General features: G+C 54.1%; 3 protein-coding genes across 3 annotated transcripts; 2 read left to right on the top strand and 1 right to left on the bottom strand.

Annotated features, from left to right (window-relative positions):
• Positions 1-1,116: 1,116 nt before the first annotated feature.
• Positions 1,117-1,621, top strand: BZA05DRAFT_463796 (uncharacterized protein; the record flags this gene model as incomplete). Its single annotated transcript, XM_051487717.1, has 2 exons — positions 1,117-1,381; positions 1,421-1,621. Coding segments are annotated over 2 exons (466 nt in total), but the record flags the coding sequence as incomplete, so codon positions are not given.
• Positions 1,622-3,293: 1,672 nt separating this feature from the next.
• On the bottom strand, positions 3,294-4,738 carry BZA05DRAFT_428866 (actin cortical patch SUR7/pH-response regulator pali). The gene is made up of 2 exons (XM_051486109.1): positions 4,248-4,738; positions 3,294-4,194 (listed from the first exon to the last, which is right to left on the bottom strand). Exons 1-2 carry the CDS (start codon positions 4,365-4,367, stop codon positions 3,328-3,330), a joined length of 987 nt encoding a protein of 328 aa, XP_051342684.1. The 5' UTR covers positions 4,368-4,738; the 3' UTR covers positions 3,294-3,327.
• Positions 4,739-9,613: 4,875 nt separating this feature from the next.
• On the top strand, positions 9,614-10,629 carry BZA05DRAFT_388958 (histidine phosphatase superfamily). The gene has a single exon (XM_051482719.1). The coding sequence runs from the start codon at positions 9,723-9,725 to the stop codon at positions 10,437-10,439; it is 717 nt and encodes a 238-aa protein (XP_051342683.1). The 5' UTR covers positions 9,614-9,722; the 3' UTR covers positions 10,440-10,629.
• The last annotated feature ends 3,954 nt before the right edge of the window (positions 10,630-14,583 follow it).

Raw genomic sequence — 14,583 nt, 5'->3', positions numbered from 1 at the left:
GCAGACTTTTTCTCTCTTCTCAATCTACCGCCGGCCCGTCTTGTCCCGAGAAATCCACAAAAAGGTTGTCAACTGTCTGCCTTCGGAACCATCACTGACGGGTTCAAAACGAGACCACAGCATTCGTTTCGAAAATCAAAATCCGCTGAGATGTCACATGCCCAATCATATGCACCGCGCGTTGGGCGTTTGCCGGCGAAGCTGCATTCTAATTCGGCCCTACCTATAACAGACATAACTACCGACGGTCGCGATAAGGGAGTATGCACAGCTCGTCACATAGTTGTCGTAAGAAAAAATCGTTGCAAACGAGTTCTCGCTGCGTTTTGTTTTATTCTTCGGGATGATTTGGGATTGCGTATGTGTGATTGTGCTGGTGTGGCGACCGACCGATCGCCAACTGCCCCACTGCGGCAGTTCTACACGCGACCTTTTGTGCAATCACTCGGCACTGAGGCGCTAGAATATGTTGAGCCAGTCCGAGTGAGATATGGTTGATACGAATGCATGACTAAACCAGATGGCCATTGTGCGCTACAACAAAAGGAGAACTCGCGAGTGATTCTGCACAAGCACAAACAAGTGCACGCGTTAGAATAGGTAGAGTAGGTATTTCGGACGGTAGCGATGGAAGAAATCCTTTATGGCACCCCCTGATGAAGAGGCGCGAGGGGTGCCGATTAGGGAGTGGGAGCGTAATTTGTCTTTTCCTAGTGTCATTTCCTTAGTGCGCTCTATCTTCATCGTTGCAACAGGCCGGGGGCCGGGGCGGAGAGCAGGCAGAGCAACACCAGATCGCTCGATGAGAGTCGAGTTGGAAAATGAAGTAGAAACGGGTGTCTGCACGGGTAAATATTGCCATGATCTAGAGATGTCGCATGCAATTAATGAATAAACTAAAAAAAAGTGTGCCGGCGGGGATGAAGGCCGAGTGAGTACTGCCCACCTACTCAACCACGCTCATTTTCCTAGTAGTCACGGATTCATGCATTATCCTGATGAGAAAACATACTGACTAGGCTCAGTCGAGTCGTAGCCTGCTTGGTGGTTCTCGTACGGCGCTTCACACAGTATCACCTGCGGAGCGAGTGACACAGCATGCCTCGACGGCAGCGACAAGCTCAACTGCGATTCAGTGTAAGCACAGTGTCGGTTTTTTCTCTCCCTCCTCACCCTTTTCTCTCTATTTTTCCTCTTTCTCTCTCTCCCTTTTCCTCTCTCTTCTTCCCACACCACCAACCGCCGGATAATCCACATCGAATAAGTCGCAAAATAAAACCAACCGAAGCGCCCACCACCACAATTAATAATGACCGAAATCACGCGCGCGTTTATCACTACTTCCACCGCCGCCACGATCACCGCCGCCGCCGCCGCCGCCGTCACCGCCATCGCCACCGAGTAAATGGAGGTGATGTAGCTCGAGGAGGAGGACGAGTGGGAGGACATGGAGGAGGACGAGGAGGACGAGGAGAAGATAAACGAGGAGGGAGGGGAGGTGGACCAGAAGGACTGGGACTGGGAGGAGGAGGAGGAGGAGGGAGCCGAAGAGGACAAGGAGGACGGGGAGTGGGAGACGGACGACTTCGGAGGATTGAGGCCGAGGGAGTCTTTTTTTTAACCTTTAAATTGTATCACCAATAGCTGCATTTCCCATGACTTCTAATTGTATCCTTTCGAGCTCTTCGCGACGCACTACAGTTATGTACTAGGTAGTTATCAAAGACTCGTAGCCAGTCTTGTACATATCTAGAGAGTAAAAACGAGTGATGAAAGCCAAGGTGACTTCTCGGAGTCGATTCAAAGCCGCCGGGGACTCGGGAGTCCTTTACGATCACATTTCCGTTGGCACAGGTCGATGCTAACTTGCCAAGGTCGGCCCGACGGGCATGATACTCGGGATCCCACCCTGGATGCAAAGCCGGGGGTAGGAAAACTGTACATAGAAGCTGCCATATTGCCACATGATTTACTTACTTGGGTCGCAAGCAATTGCTGATTATCTAAACAAACCAAAAAGCACGCGCGCTTAGAGTACTCCTGTCGAGGCTGTCAGCCTTCTCTCCGTTGCATATATGTACTTATAGGTACATCAATACATCTGATAACCATCCATCCTATTCTTACCAATCCCCGCGCACAGTGGCTCACTCCCGCGGTCAGCGCACCAGCGCACCAGCGGCCGGCCGTATAGATAATATAATAATAGCCTCTATCCATCTAAAAACCTCGAACGGATCCTCCCGTGCCTACTGCTGCTGCTGTCGGGTGCTTACATACGGCGCACGAAAACATGTATGACCAACAGCTGCACACGTGCGGCTGAAGGCTGACTCCGCAGTTCGTGATTTGTACTCCGTGGTCCGTGATACACCGTATACCTAATCGTATTATCGTATAATCATATTGTTCCATTGTGCAGTGCGCACCGTGATTCGCATTGCAATGTGCACCGGGATATAAATACTCCCCGCCCACCCCCGCCGTCCCCCACCGCGACGCGCGCATACGAGGTGATCGGCTGAAACCTACGCACGCACATGGCACTGGATTCTTCTTTTTCAGCTTTTGACACGTGCAGGCGTTCGATACTTGCCGACTCTGCAGCTACTGAATTACAGCTGCTGTAACTGCTGACGCGCGCGGGGTGGTGCAGCTGTACTGCAGTGCAAACTGCACAGCTGGGGCTGACAACGGGCTGAGATCATCGGTACCGCCAAACGGCCGGGTTCTCGCTGATGCGAACGCAGACGCGGGGGGTTCAGCTTGATACCCAGATACCGTACTAGTATCTGACTCTGGTTCTGCCGCTGCCATGTACGTGTTGGGTGTTGCCTGCTGCCTGGCCGCCGGCGCGAAATGGTCTGCTGCACACAATATCACTCGCGTTTCACACGCTTGTGAGTTGTGGGGTATTCGCAGTTTCTGATTTCCAGTACTGAGGCTTTCGCAATTGTGCTCAGTACCGCAGTGATAGTGTTCGTGTATGACGTTGATACTACTGTAGATGGGATAGAGAGATACGCAGACAATGGACTGCGAGTATTCTGTATTCTTGATTTGCTTCAACTGCGATTTCTTCTACTACTTCTTCAAAACTGCCATTCTACTGCTATTCAATCCTCCGCAATTACCATCGACTCCTTCGACACGACACGACTCGAACAAAAAAAATGAAAGGCATAAGACATAACCCATACAACCGCTATGCTCCGTCGATTCTCAAAGAAAGACTATCCCAAACGCCAAAGAATGCACCCTCATCCCCTCCCCTCCCCTTTTCCCTCCCCTTTCCCCATCCCCCCCTTTATCCGTCCCATCATCCGTTTAAACCCTCCTCCCCCTTCCAAACCTCGAAAACCGCGAAGCCCTCTGCTGCTCCCGCTTCTCCTCGACCATGGGCATCTCGCTCTCGCGCCTATTCTCCTTTCTTCTATGGCCACCACAGCAGCAAACACAGCACCACAGCAGACTGACAAGGAGCATGCAGGCCACCGCCGCCCACGTCATCCCCAGGAAGCGCACCGAGTTCCGCGCGGTGACGTTGACCACCGCCGCGCGATCATTAAACACGTCCTTGACCTTGATGGCAATCGTGGTCGCGATAGCCGAGCCGACGCCGAGCAGGATGAACGCGGCGAGGGCGACGAGGTGGTTCAGTGCCTCTAGCAAGCGGCTGGGACGGAACGCGAGGAGCCCGGTCAGGATGCTGAGTCCCGCGAGGATCGTGCCGACGAGATAGCATATGCTCATCGCCTTGTATGCCGTTTCCAAAGCGCTGACGACCTTGTCCACATCCTGCGTTGGAAAGCCGACTTGCTCCAGCGTCAGCCCCTGCAGGAGCTCGCTCTCGAGAATGCCGACCGGGTCGAACGAGAATGGGTATTTCGGGCTGGTGCACACGGTTACGCGCTGCTCGGCGGAGGCGGAGGTGGAGTTTCTGGCGACGCTGTTGCTGGTCGTGGTGTTGTCGGAGAGTAATGTCCCCTCGCACCATGTGGATACGTGCGCGGTGTAGAAGTCGTGCAAGCCGAGCTCGTGCGCCGCGGTGTTCAGGATGCGGCCGACTTCGTCGCTGGAGAGGGAGGCGAGGATGTCGTCCAACTGGGAGATGCCGGTGTTGTTTGGGTCGATGCCCGCCGAGCGAAGGATCGTTGAGGCGTCGATGTTGGTCGCTATTTGCGAGGTATCGATCTGATCGCAAGGTTAGTTGGATGTAGCGGTAGCTGTAGGGGAGCGAGGGCTACCTTCAGTACGAACACATCGTTTAGGAATGAGGTGTCTTTGCCCGCCAGAAGCACTAGCAGTGAGAGGATGAACGCCGCGATGCTGAGCAGGATCGGGAAGATAGCGGTGAAGCGAAACATTGGTGATGATGCGTCGGGGGGATGTGCTGCGACGGGTTGTCTTTGTCTTTGTCTGTGTGATTGAGTTGAATGTGTGGGGGGGTGTCGTTGTGTTGACAGCAGCAAATAACGATAGCAGACTGGGTGGTGGTGGTGGGAGGGTATCGACAACGAGAGAGGGAAGCAGGCCGTTCTTAATATAACGTGCGGTATCTACTAGTTGGTGGTACTAGTAAATGGATCTCACCATCTCACGGTCTCACGGTCTCACGTCCTCCACACAGTCCAGTCCACACTCAGTGAAAATACCCTGTTTGCTACCCGATCACCGGCCGCGTGAGGGTTGGTCGGGGTTGGTTGGCGGCCATGACGTGTGGGGCGAGGCTTAGACGAAAAGCAAGGATGCGCTTGGTGGATGGGCCTGGTGGGCCAGGATTGACGTCGCCGCCGGCTGCTGCCAAGAGTGGCCTCGTCATGGGATTTTTCTGGGTCTCGGCTCGGCCTTCAGGCTTCAAGGAAGCAAGGAGAATAATAATCCTCGTCGTTCTCTTTCTCTTTCTCTTTCTCTCTCGGCGTGCGACACTCTCCATTCCGACGATAATTCTCTTCTCGCAGAGCCCAAGGTGCAATACGCAAGCCAGTGCGTTTTTCGCTTTTTCTCGCGTTTTTCGTTTTTGCTCGCGTGTTCCAAAAATAAAGTGCTCATCGCCCCGGTTCGCCCGTCGCCCAAGCTCAACGATCCCAGCCAGGACCCAGCCAGCCTTGCCGTGCTACCGTAGTGCATCTCGGATCTCCACAGCTCGCGACTCAGCCCCGGGGGACGCGTCGCCTGCGGTGCTGCGAGCCACGCAGCCCCGCCGGAAAAACGCATTGAACTCGTAACCTCTCCCCGCCGCCGATAGCACCACCAAGAACTAACACCACCCGCCTGAGTCGCGACTCGCGACTCGCGACTCTCCTTTCCCTTTCCGTCTCCGTGTCTGTCTGCGACCGCTCAGCCGTGTCAGCCTGGTCGCTCAGCCGTGTGGCGCATGGCACGGGGCTTGGCGGCGCGGGGCTTGCGGCGTGTGGCTTACGCCACGCCGCATCCACGCCTGCATCCGGCGATCATTTCGCTTGCGGGGGCTGGCGGCGATCAGATCTTGCGATGGAAATTGGACCGCATCGACGAGGAGGATAAGGGGAAGGAGAAGGAGGAAAAGAAGGGGAAGGGGAAAGAGAAGGGGAATGGCAATGGGAAACAAGTGGAAGGACAAGGGGAAGGGACAGAGCGTGGCCCCCGCAATCTAATCTAATCCAATCCTTCCTCGGCGTTGGAATTCTTCTCGATTCTCGTTCTCGGTCGCGTGCTGGCCTGGCTGCGAAGGACACTGCAGGAGACAACGGAGACACCAGAAGGTGGAGCGTCTTCCGCGGTTGATCGTTGTCACTCAACGAGTCTCGACTCTTCACCGCGCGTACACACTCTACTCTGGATAACGAAGTAGGTACTCCCAACCGGGAGGTGCCGACGTGCATGCAAGCCGTACTCTAGAGTACTCTGCATATCCGCACGAAGCAACGACTCTTGAATCTTCAAAGATCAAGAAGAACTACCTATCCCTACGACCGCTACTCTATCGTCCATCGAACAACGAACATCCCAGTTCTCCGCCGATCAAACCTCGCGTCGCGCGTCACCTAATCGATGTGCTGTTACATACTACTCTACATAGGCTTACGACGACGGTGAAACGGAGACCTCCCCGCGCCGAGCAGACAGTGCCGAGACTCGAGAGCAATCTGAAACAGCCGCGACTTCGGCGTGGCTGTGCTGGAGAGAGAGTAACTATGATATGATGTGCTCTAGAGTACTAGTAATGTTCTCGGGCCTTGCAGGTGGACCACGAGAGCCTCGACTCTCGGGAGGGCGCGGCAGCTTGGCCTTATGTATTATACAGGCACCGCACGGGCGGGATGGGATGCACTAAACTGATGGGGAGTCAATAGTTGGTTGCCGCCTCGTTCCGGGATACGAGTTGGAACTTGGAGGTCTCTATATTTCTCTCTTGCGGAGTTGAGTGTTGGTGCTCGAGACTCTCGACTTGTGACACCAGAGTACTAGTTGTGGTTCCGTCCTCCTCTTTACTACTGATAGATACCGTAGATTTGGGCGCCGCGGCGACTGGCAGAATACGACGATCATTGTCCGAGGACAGTCTTTGCTGCCTCGGCAGGCTGACTCTACTACTAGTAGTACCGCCTTGTCACTAGAAGTGAGTTCGAATCACCAACCTAACCGTTCCGCCCCACGTCACGGCTACAAAAACAAGCGCACAGATCTCAAGAGTCAACCTTGTACATATACTTCCAGCTTTGTCACATGCGTTCGGCCACAGATACATAGTACTTTACAGCTCCAAGACGTCAAGGAAACAGACACGACAAAGCACGCCCAGTACCCATTATCTACCGTAAGTACACACATACCCAGCCAAAACCAACAGTTGATCTGCTCGAATCTACCTCCCTATGTATCTGACCGCTCGAGCCACTTCAGACCTTCTCCTCGCGGCAACATCGGTACAGTCGGTAACCACAGACTCAAGACCCCAGAGACGGCCGGACCATGAGCCGTTGAGCCAATGCTGCCCAGTGTCCACCAAGTCCCGGAGTCCCGGAGGCGCGCACGGAAACCACAAAACTCGAAAACGAACCTCCGCCGCGCCCAATCTACCCCCGCCGAATCAAGGAGGTCCCCAGGAAGGAAGCCAACTCGTCATTTCCTTCGGCTTGGATCATGCATATACCCAGCCTACCCAGCCGACCCAGCCGATGGGGATCAGACTTCCCCCACGACGATGGGCTGTGCCAAATGTATGGCGGTATGGCCATGATGGATGCAGGCATGCATTCAATTCAATCTCCGTCGCGTCTGGTATGATACCTATGGGAGGAACACTCGGATACGATGAAGACGGGAGACGGAAGATGGGGAGACGTGCCGGAGTTTTTGGCTATCCACGTTGACTCTCGAGCGGTAACGAGGCCTCCCTTCCCTTGAGGGGCAGTGACATGTATCAAATGGATGCGGACTCGAAGGGAGACGGAATGCGGAAGAACAACTCAATTGCTCGGCTCGGCACGGGAATGTTTTAGGTATGGTGAGCGACGAACGGGCAGCAGGTACCCACTCTACCTATGCGGATACTCGAGATTGCGCTTCGGAGAGTTTCGGAGAATCGGAGATACCGGCCAGCATGATGGCATGGTGCCATGGTAAGCGAAAAGGTACCTACACAACGGCGCGATCGAGGGAAATGAAGTGGCGAGGTTTTGGACCGTGATTCGTCGCTGGGAAGCGAGTTTCTTCTCGGACGGCAACTGGCAGTCGAGAGGCGAGCCACAGTGTGGCGCGATCACCAGGTGTGTGACGTTGCTGATGCGAGTGCGAGTGCGAATCTGTGATTACTTGGCTATCAAAACTGGGTGTGGATTGCGCTTCGAAGATACCGAACGACATGGTAAGCGAATACAACGACGCGGAGGAATGATGTCGTCAGTTCGGATCTGAGTGGAAGCTGAGAACCGTGATTCATGATTCGTCGGCGGTTTGCAAGTGAGAGACCCTCAACGGGTACATACGAGAAAAGAAGAACATGATTCAATTGAAACTAGAAACAAAGACTGGCATATGAACTTGTGAATATCTATGGTGTTTGATAATGTCTGATGTGTTGAACAAGAGATGGACCAACAAATTAAACAGAAAAACAGCAACAGAAAACATTCCGCCGCTTTTCGCACCCCAGAGGCACGATTCCGCCGCTTCTCGCACCCCAGGGGCGCCTTGATCCCGCGGCCCCTCAATATATATATATATATATATAATAACGAGGGGAATGAAGTATATAGCCACCATATAGCGAGGCTTCGGATCCGACCGACTGGAAGCGGGGAACCGTGATTCGTCGTCGGTCGCTGGGAAGCGAGTGTCGGCTTCAGTCGAGCCCCAGTGTGTGGCGCAACCGGGGTGTGGCGTCATCAATGCGAGTGCGAATGTGTGATTGTCCTGCACCGGCATGGCGGGCCTGGCGGTAGAGAGCAGAGCAGAGCTGTAAGTATATATGTTCTAGCCCACACGGAAGATTATTCCATCCTTAGATTGGCCAGCCCACCGGAGATAGACCAGCCCGGCCATGAATAGTCCCGATCTGCCAGTTGGCCGGACGATCCACAGATAGATTCTGGTGCTTGGTCTGGCCCAGCCACAAATATGAATTTCTGGTTTCTGGGCCAGTCCGTCCACGAGTGGTCTGGCCCAACTGCCAGATTACTCTGCAGTGTTTATATATAGGGGACGTGCTCCGTGTCGTTCTTCCGCAACCTTCCTCTGTGGATTCCGATCTCAACTTTCCGAAATCGTATCGACAGGATGCCCATGCAATCACCCAGGCAGGTCGATTGCAAACATCATACCTCATTATCCTATGTCTGCTCCCTCTGCTCCCTCTCCTCCCTCCACATCGCCCACATCCACCCCAACTCCCACCGCCCCCGCAACCCCGCTGCCCTGCTGTATCCGCCGATAGACACCAGGGCAACAAGCAGCAGAAATAGTTGCTCGCGGAAGATGAGCACGAAGGTGCAGCACATCAGCCACATTAGCCTCGAGAGTAGGTGAGGTGCCAGGAAGATTGCCGGCTCGGTGATGCGGAGCGTGGCGTATGGGGATGGGGTCGCACTTGATGCACTCGGTGGCGATTGCGTGGTGGTGGGTTGCATAACTTGTGCGCAATTTGGAACTTTGGATAAGATTATTGGGTATGGAGGATAGTTGCTTAGTTGCTGGGTGTATGTAGTGCATGTGGTAAGACGACTGGGTGCAAAAGCCGGCTGGTTTTGTGCTTGTGGCAGGGACTCAGTTCTTGCGTGTTTTGGAAGGTTCGCTACCGACAGAGATATTGTATGGAAGCCTTCATCCCAAATCCTAAGTAGTAGTGATCCTGGTCAGTAGCACCACTGTCTCGTATAAAGCATCTTGAAAGTTGGCCTCGATTGCTGCGTTCATGGATTCTCGTCCATCAAGTCTATCACATATAATCACTCGGTAATGTCCGCAGATCTTTACGCCTTTTCAAAAAATGTACGAAACAGCGTGTCTTCCGGATACAAAGCATTAAGGCGTTAGGAAACCGCTACATGTGTTTGAAGATTTTTCGGTTATGTACGATCTCCAAATCTCCGTTCAGCGAATACCTCTCCGCGGGGGCCGCCAACCCCGCTAACAACCCCACCACCATCCCCGCCCATCACCACCGCCCAACTCCACCGACCACACACGCAACCACCGCTCCCCATCCCCGCCCGCCACCGCACCCACCCTCTATACCCACGATGTCACCGCGCCTAATCCTCGCGCGCCACGGCGAAACCGCATGGACGCTGACCGGCGCACACACGTCGACGACGGACCTTCCGCTGACCGCGCGTGGTCGCGCAACAATCTCTCTCGTCGCGTCATCCTCCGTCGGCCGCGGGCGCGCTATCGACCCGGCACGGCTCTCGCACGTCTTCGTTTCCCCGCGGCTGCGCGCGCGTGAGACGCTCGACTTGCTGCTGCCGCAGCCTCCCGCGCACGTGGCTGTTACTACCGACGATCGCTGTCGCGAGTGGGGGTACGGCGAGTATGAGGGTCTGCCGCCCGCGGAGATTAGAAAGAGGAGGAGGGAGCAGGGATTGGATACCGAACGGCCGTGGGATATTTGGGTTGATGGTACGCCTGGTGAGGGTGGGGAGAGCCCTGAGAGCCTGGCTGCTAGGATCGATGCGGTGATTGAGGATGTGAAGGCCATTCAGAAGCAGGCGCTGAAGGGTGGCGAGAGGGTGGAGGAGGATGATAGGGACGTGCTGGTCGTCGCCCATGGGCATTTCCTTAGAGCGTTTGTGAAGCGCTGGGTCGGGTTGCCGCTCGCGAGCCCGTTGTTGCTTGTCTTGGATCCCGGCGGTATCGCGGTCATGGGCTACGCCCATGGCAGGGTCGAGGAGCCGGCGTGGGTTGTTGGCGGTGTTTTTGGGATGGCGGATGTGCCGGCGGAGGAGGGGAAGAAGTAGTGGGTGGGATTCGATTGCTTTCCTGCCGTTAGATATAGAGAGTGTAATACCCCGAGCTGCATTCTTGGTTGTTTGGAATCTTTTGGTGCCGAAGAAAGTGAGCGAGTGATTCGCCTTATTATCTTGCACATATCGGAGACCGATGCTCAGCTTATTGTAAATGATGGGTACCGTACCTCGTCTCTAACACCTAGATGATGAATCCGACTTCCTAGAGCATCGCGAAGGTCATCTCGATAAGGTAAGTCCATACGAATCGTGCTTCAAAGTACAAAGACTCTTAAGATTCTCTCAAGATTGGGCGCGTTCGCTCCGCAAGGGATATGCAACCCAAGATGATATCACGCAAGTTGAGGCGAACTGTCAAGCCTCCACTGTATCACATCCCTAAAGTATCCACAATACTATAGGCAATGGTCCCCAAGTACTGCGTTACTGTGCGACGTTGAACGAATTATAATATACATACCCTCACCGACATCGATAGCTAGGTAGTCGGGATTTCCAGTGTCGTTCCGTCGGATGCCTCCGAGGCTCCGCCAGCCGAGGAATGAAGATCCGCGATAGGACAGAGCACATCCGTTGTACATCCGTTGTACATCCATTACGCACTGCGGTTGCAAAATGCCGTCACGGTGACCGGTTCACCGCGGTTCTGACGGGCTCAAAAAGGAGGATGAGGAGGACGTCGCGTTATTCCGACAGGCAGAATGCTGGCAGCATCCCCGACCGTAACAGCCCTGTCAAGTAAGTATTTACAAAAGACGCCCGATCTTCGCTGGGTCGCACGAGTTCTCCTCAATGACAATCTCGAAAAGAGCTCTGACGGCGCGACACGGTTGCGGCAGGGTCGTGGGACATGGAGTCGACGAATTCACGAAACGAAACACAATGTCTTATAATATGTAGCACGGAAATGGAAATGAAGTTAGACTCGTACATAAGTCCTGGCTACCGGTGCCGATGCGCTTGTCGAGCTGCGCGTTGCCGGTGAGTGAATACCTACCCAGGTTCTCGAGGATTTTGCCTCATGCGGCGTGTCGGGACTCGGGAGAGTGTAGAGCACCTACCGGTGGCTTCGCTAAAGAAGCCACGAACTTCGCCGGTGTCAACCTTGTAGGTATTTCGCACGTGCCCATTGCCGAAGTGGAGATCGTGTTATACATAGGAAGTATGTACAGTAGGTACATAGGAAGTATGTACAGTAGGTACATACGAACGAACGCTCGTTGCTGCCACAAGCTTGAAGCTGGTTCGGAGCTAAGCAGTACCCACATAATTATGGAGTCTGGACTGGGCTTGAAACATCATACATCGGTAGGTAGCTCGGACACTGAGGCTCCGCTGCTCACCGATAGAAGATCTCCGTGTAGGTGTGGTACTTACCGCACGAACATACTAAGGCACGGATAAGAATTGCCATACCTTGAGCCGCGGCGCCCTAGGGTACAAGGAATGCGGCACTGCCGTATTAACTAAATTTGCACGCGTTATTCCGGCCTGGGAGGATGACAGTCAAACGGCTCTAAAAGGGCTACTAGAAAGGCCCTAATCCGGCTATTAAAGGGCTCCATAGTCTTAAAGGGCTCTACACACAAGGGTTCCAAAGGGCATGGGTGACAATATGGCTTTTAGGAACTTGTATGGCTTTTAGGAGCTTACATGGCTGTCCTCAACAATTACACGAGCGGGAACTGCTGCTTGAAATTACTGTGGTTCTATGTATGATAGCTACTGCTGGTCACCCCATACATATCCTCCCCTCCGCGCCTATGCAAACCGAAACCCGCTTCTCCCTGCTCTCCGGCCTCCACCCCGCTTTCCCCGGATTTCCCTGCTCGCCGGCTTTCATTCCGGCATCTTAGCACACATTCAAAATGACCGGCGTTCTCAATAGACAATCTGCTAGCATCCGCGGCGAGGTCAGTGTGGTATCTACGGCTACACAGGCCTGATAGTATAGGACGGGATAGGAGGGGAAGACGTACCGGCTGCAAGAGGGCCAGCGGCTGTTAGACAGCGAAGGAGGGCGAGGACAGTGTGCTATTAGCGGCGATGACAGTGGGGTATCCGCAACGAAGCAGGTCTGTAGGATAGCATGGGAATATGATGCATACCTGCTGAAGAAGACCAGAGACGGTCAGAGAGCGAACGGCGGCGAAGGGGAACGCTGTGTGGCGGACTGATGAGGGAGCTGTAGCCTGTCAGCGAGAAGAGGAAGAGATGGAGAGGAGCTGTTAGCGAGAGGAGGAAGTGATGGAGGAGGAAGTGACGGAGGAGCTGTGGGTGCCACCGTGCCGGTGAGACGATGACGTAGTGATGGAGGAGCCGTCAGTGAGAGGAGGAAGTGAAGGAGGAAATTTTCGCGAGAGAAGGAGCTGTTCGCGAGAAGCAGTAGGTGAGGAGCTGTTGACGAGAAGAAGAAGGAGGATAGGAGTAGCTGTTAGCGAGAAGGAGGAGATGAGTAGCTGTCAGCGAGAAGGAGGAGAGGAGGAGTTGTTGGCGAGAGGGTGAAGTCATGGATGTGCTGTCGGCGGGAGGAAGCGAATGTGGTTAGTAGTGGGCATCAACGTTGGTCGGCATGGCAGCGGGCATGGCGGGGGCACGCATGGCGGGGTTGGCCGAGTAAGGAGAAAATGCTCCATTTATAAACTGAAGCCTATTCATCACTCGAGCCGGAAGCTTGATGAGTGGTAAGGTATCTTTTTACCAACGGATGCCCGAAGAGAGTGGTGGAGAGACATTGCATTTACTGCCAACCGCCAGTTAACACCTCAACGCCAAATCAGGCTTCTGTTCAATCGACACATTGAGTATTGACAGCCAAATTAAGTATAAGAGCCCAGTTTGACTATTATAAACTGGCCGCAATTACTACCAACCGCCTATTGACTCGGCTTCACCCAAATACCAATTGCAACTTGTACGCTATGAGGAAAAAGGCCGGTTTACAAGCAGAATCCCAAATTACCAGTGCAAATGGGCCGCACTTTGTGCAAACAGCCAGTTTACATGCAGACTCGCATTCCTTGTACCCTAGGGGGCACTGCAAGCCAGGCTCCAGCCTATGTACCGGAGTATTGTCCCCAGAACCCGCCTACCGACAGTGTCCTAGAAGAAGTATTTTGTTTTGTTTGCTTTCGGCCTATCTAGATCACCGCAATACGATACCAGAGGAATTGAGAACACGGACATACCTACTTAGAAATTGTCGAGTATGTATGGTAATCCGAGTGATATCCGGTGCATGCGTCCGGTCTTCCATCCCCGTCAACAGTCAGTTAGGGGGATGACAGCAGCAGATATAGCAGATACGCGCACGCCTAGAATCTTACCAAAATCTTGATCTTTGGGTGGGTGAGTGGGTGGTGAATCGACATGGTCTGGTCCGCTGTATGTAATTATATATTCCCATCGTGATAAGCAGTGGAAGTTGGAACTTGGGGGCGGGTTAATGCACCCAGCGCTACACCAGAGTAGTCTTCCCTACGGCGGTGGGGGGGGGGGGGGGGAGGGGGGAAGGGGGGGCTGTTAGCTCGATTCCCTCGGTGTACTCTTCATACTCTAGATTTGGTATGATATTCAGTGACGCTCTGTTGGTCAGAGTGAGTAGGACATTGAAGGAAGTAATAAAACTATATGCTAGCTTGGACTCTTCAATGACCGTTGCGGTAGTGCGCGCAATCGACATCTCACATTCCACATCACGTGAGGCCCATGTCAAGATTTGAAGCCCGTCGGCCGCCCCGGCCGCCCCTGCTCGTTGTCGTCGAGTCAGACCTAACACCCCACCTTTTCCTGGAGCGTGCGTTGGGCACATCACCGTACGGCAATCGGTACTGCTTCCGCCCAGCCTAGGGCATGGTCTCGGTCTCGGTCATGCTTGGGGCAACATCGTCGCCAATGGCCCGGCCCCGGCTCATCGCGTGATGCGCTATGATCCGGTGACGGCTAATTGGGTCGGCATCCCTGCGGTTCGACTAGAAGGCGGTGCGAACAGCAGATCACTAGCGTGCAGTGTGCAGCGCATGGTACCGGTAACTTCGGTCAATGCGAATGGTGGTTCGCAGGCACTACGGTGGGTACGCTTCACCGGGTGCGCGCGCGACAATTATCGCAATCAGTAACGTACCGGTCGGCGGTA

This window comes from Tricharina praecox (genome assembly GCF_024521635.1).
Source record: "Tricharina praecox strain CBS 144465 chromosome Unknown BZA05scaffold_4, whole genome shotgun sequence".
NCBI lineage: Eukaryota > Fungi > Ascomycota > Pezizomycetes > Pezizales > Pyronemataceae > Tricharina > Tricharina praecox.
This window is presented reverse-complemented; position numbering and strand designations above follow the sequence as displayed.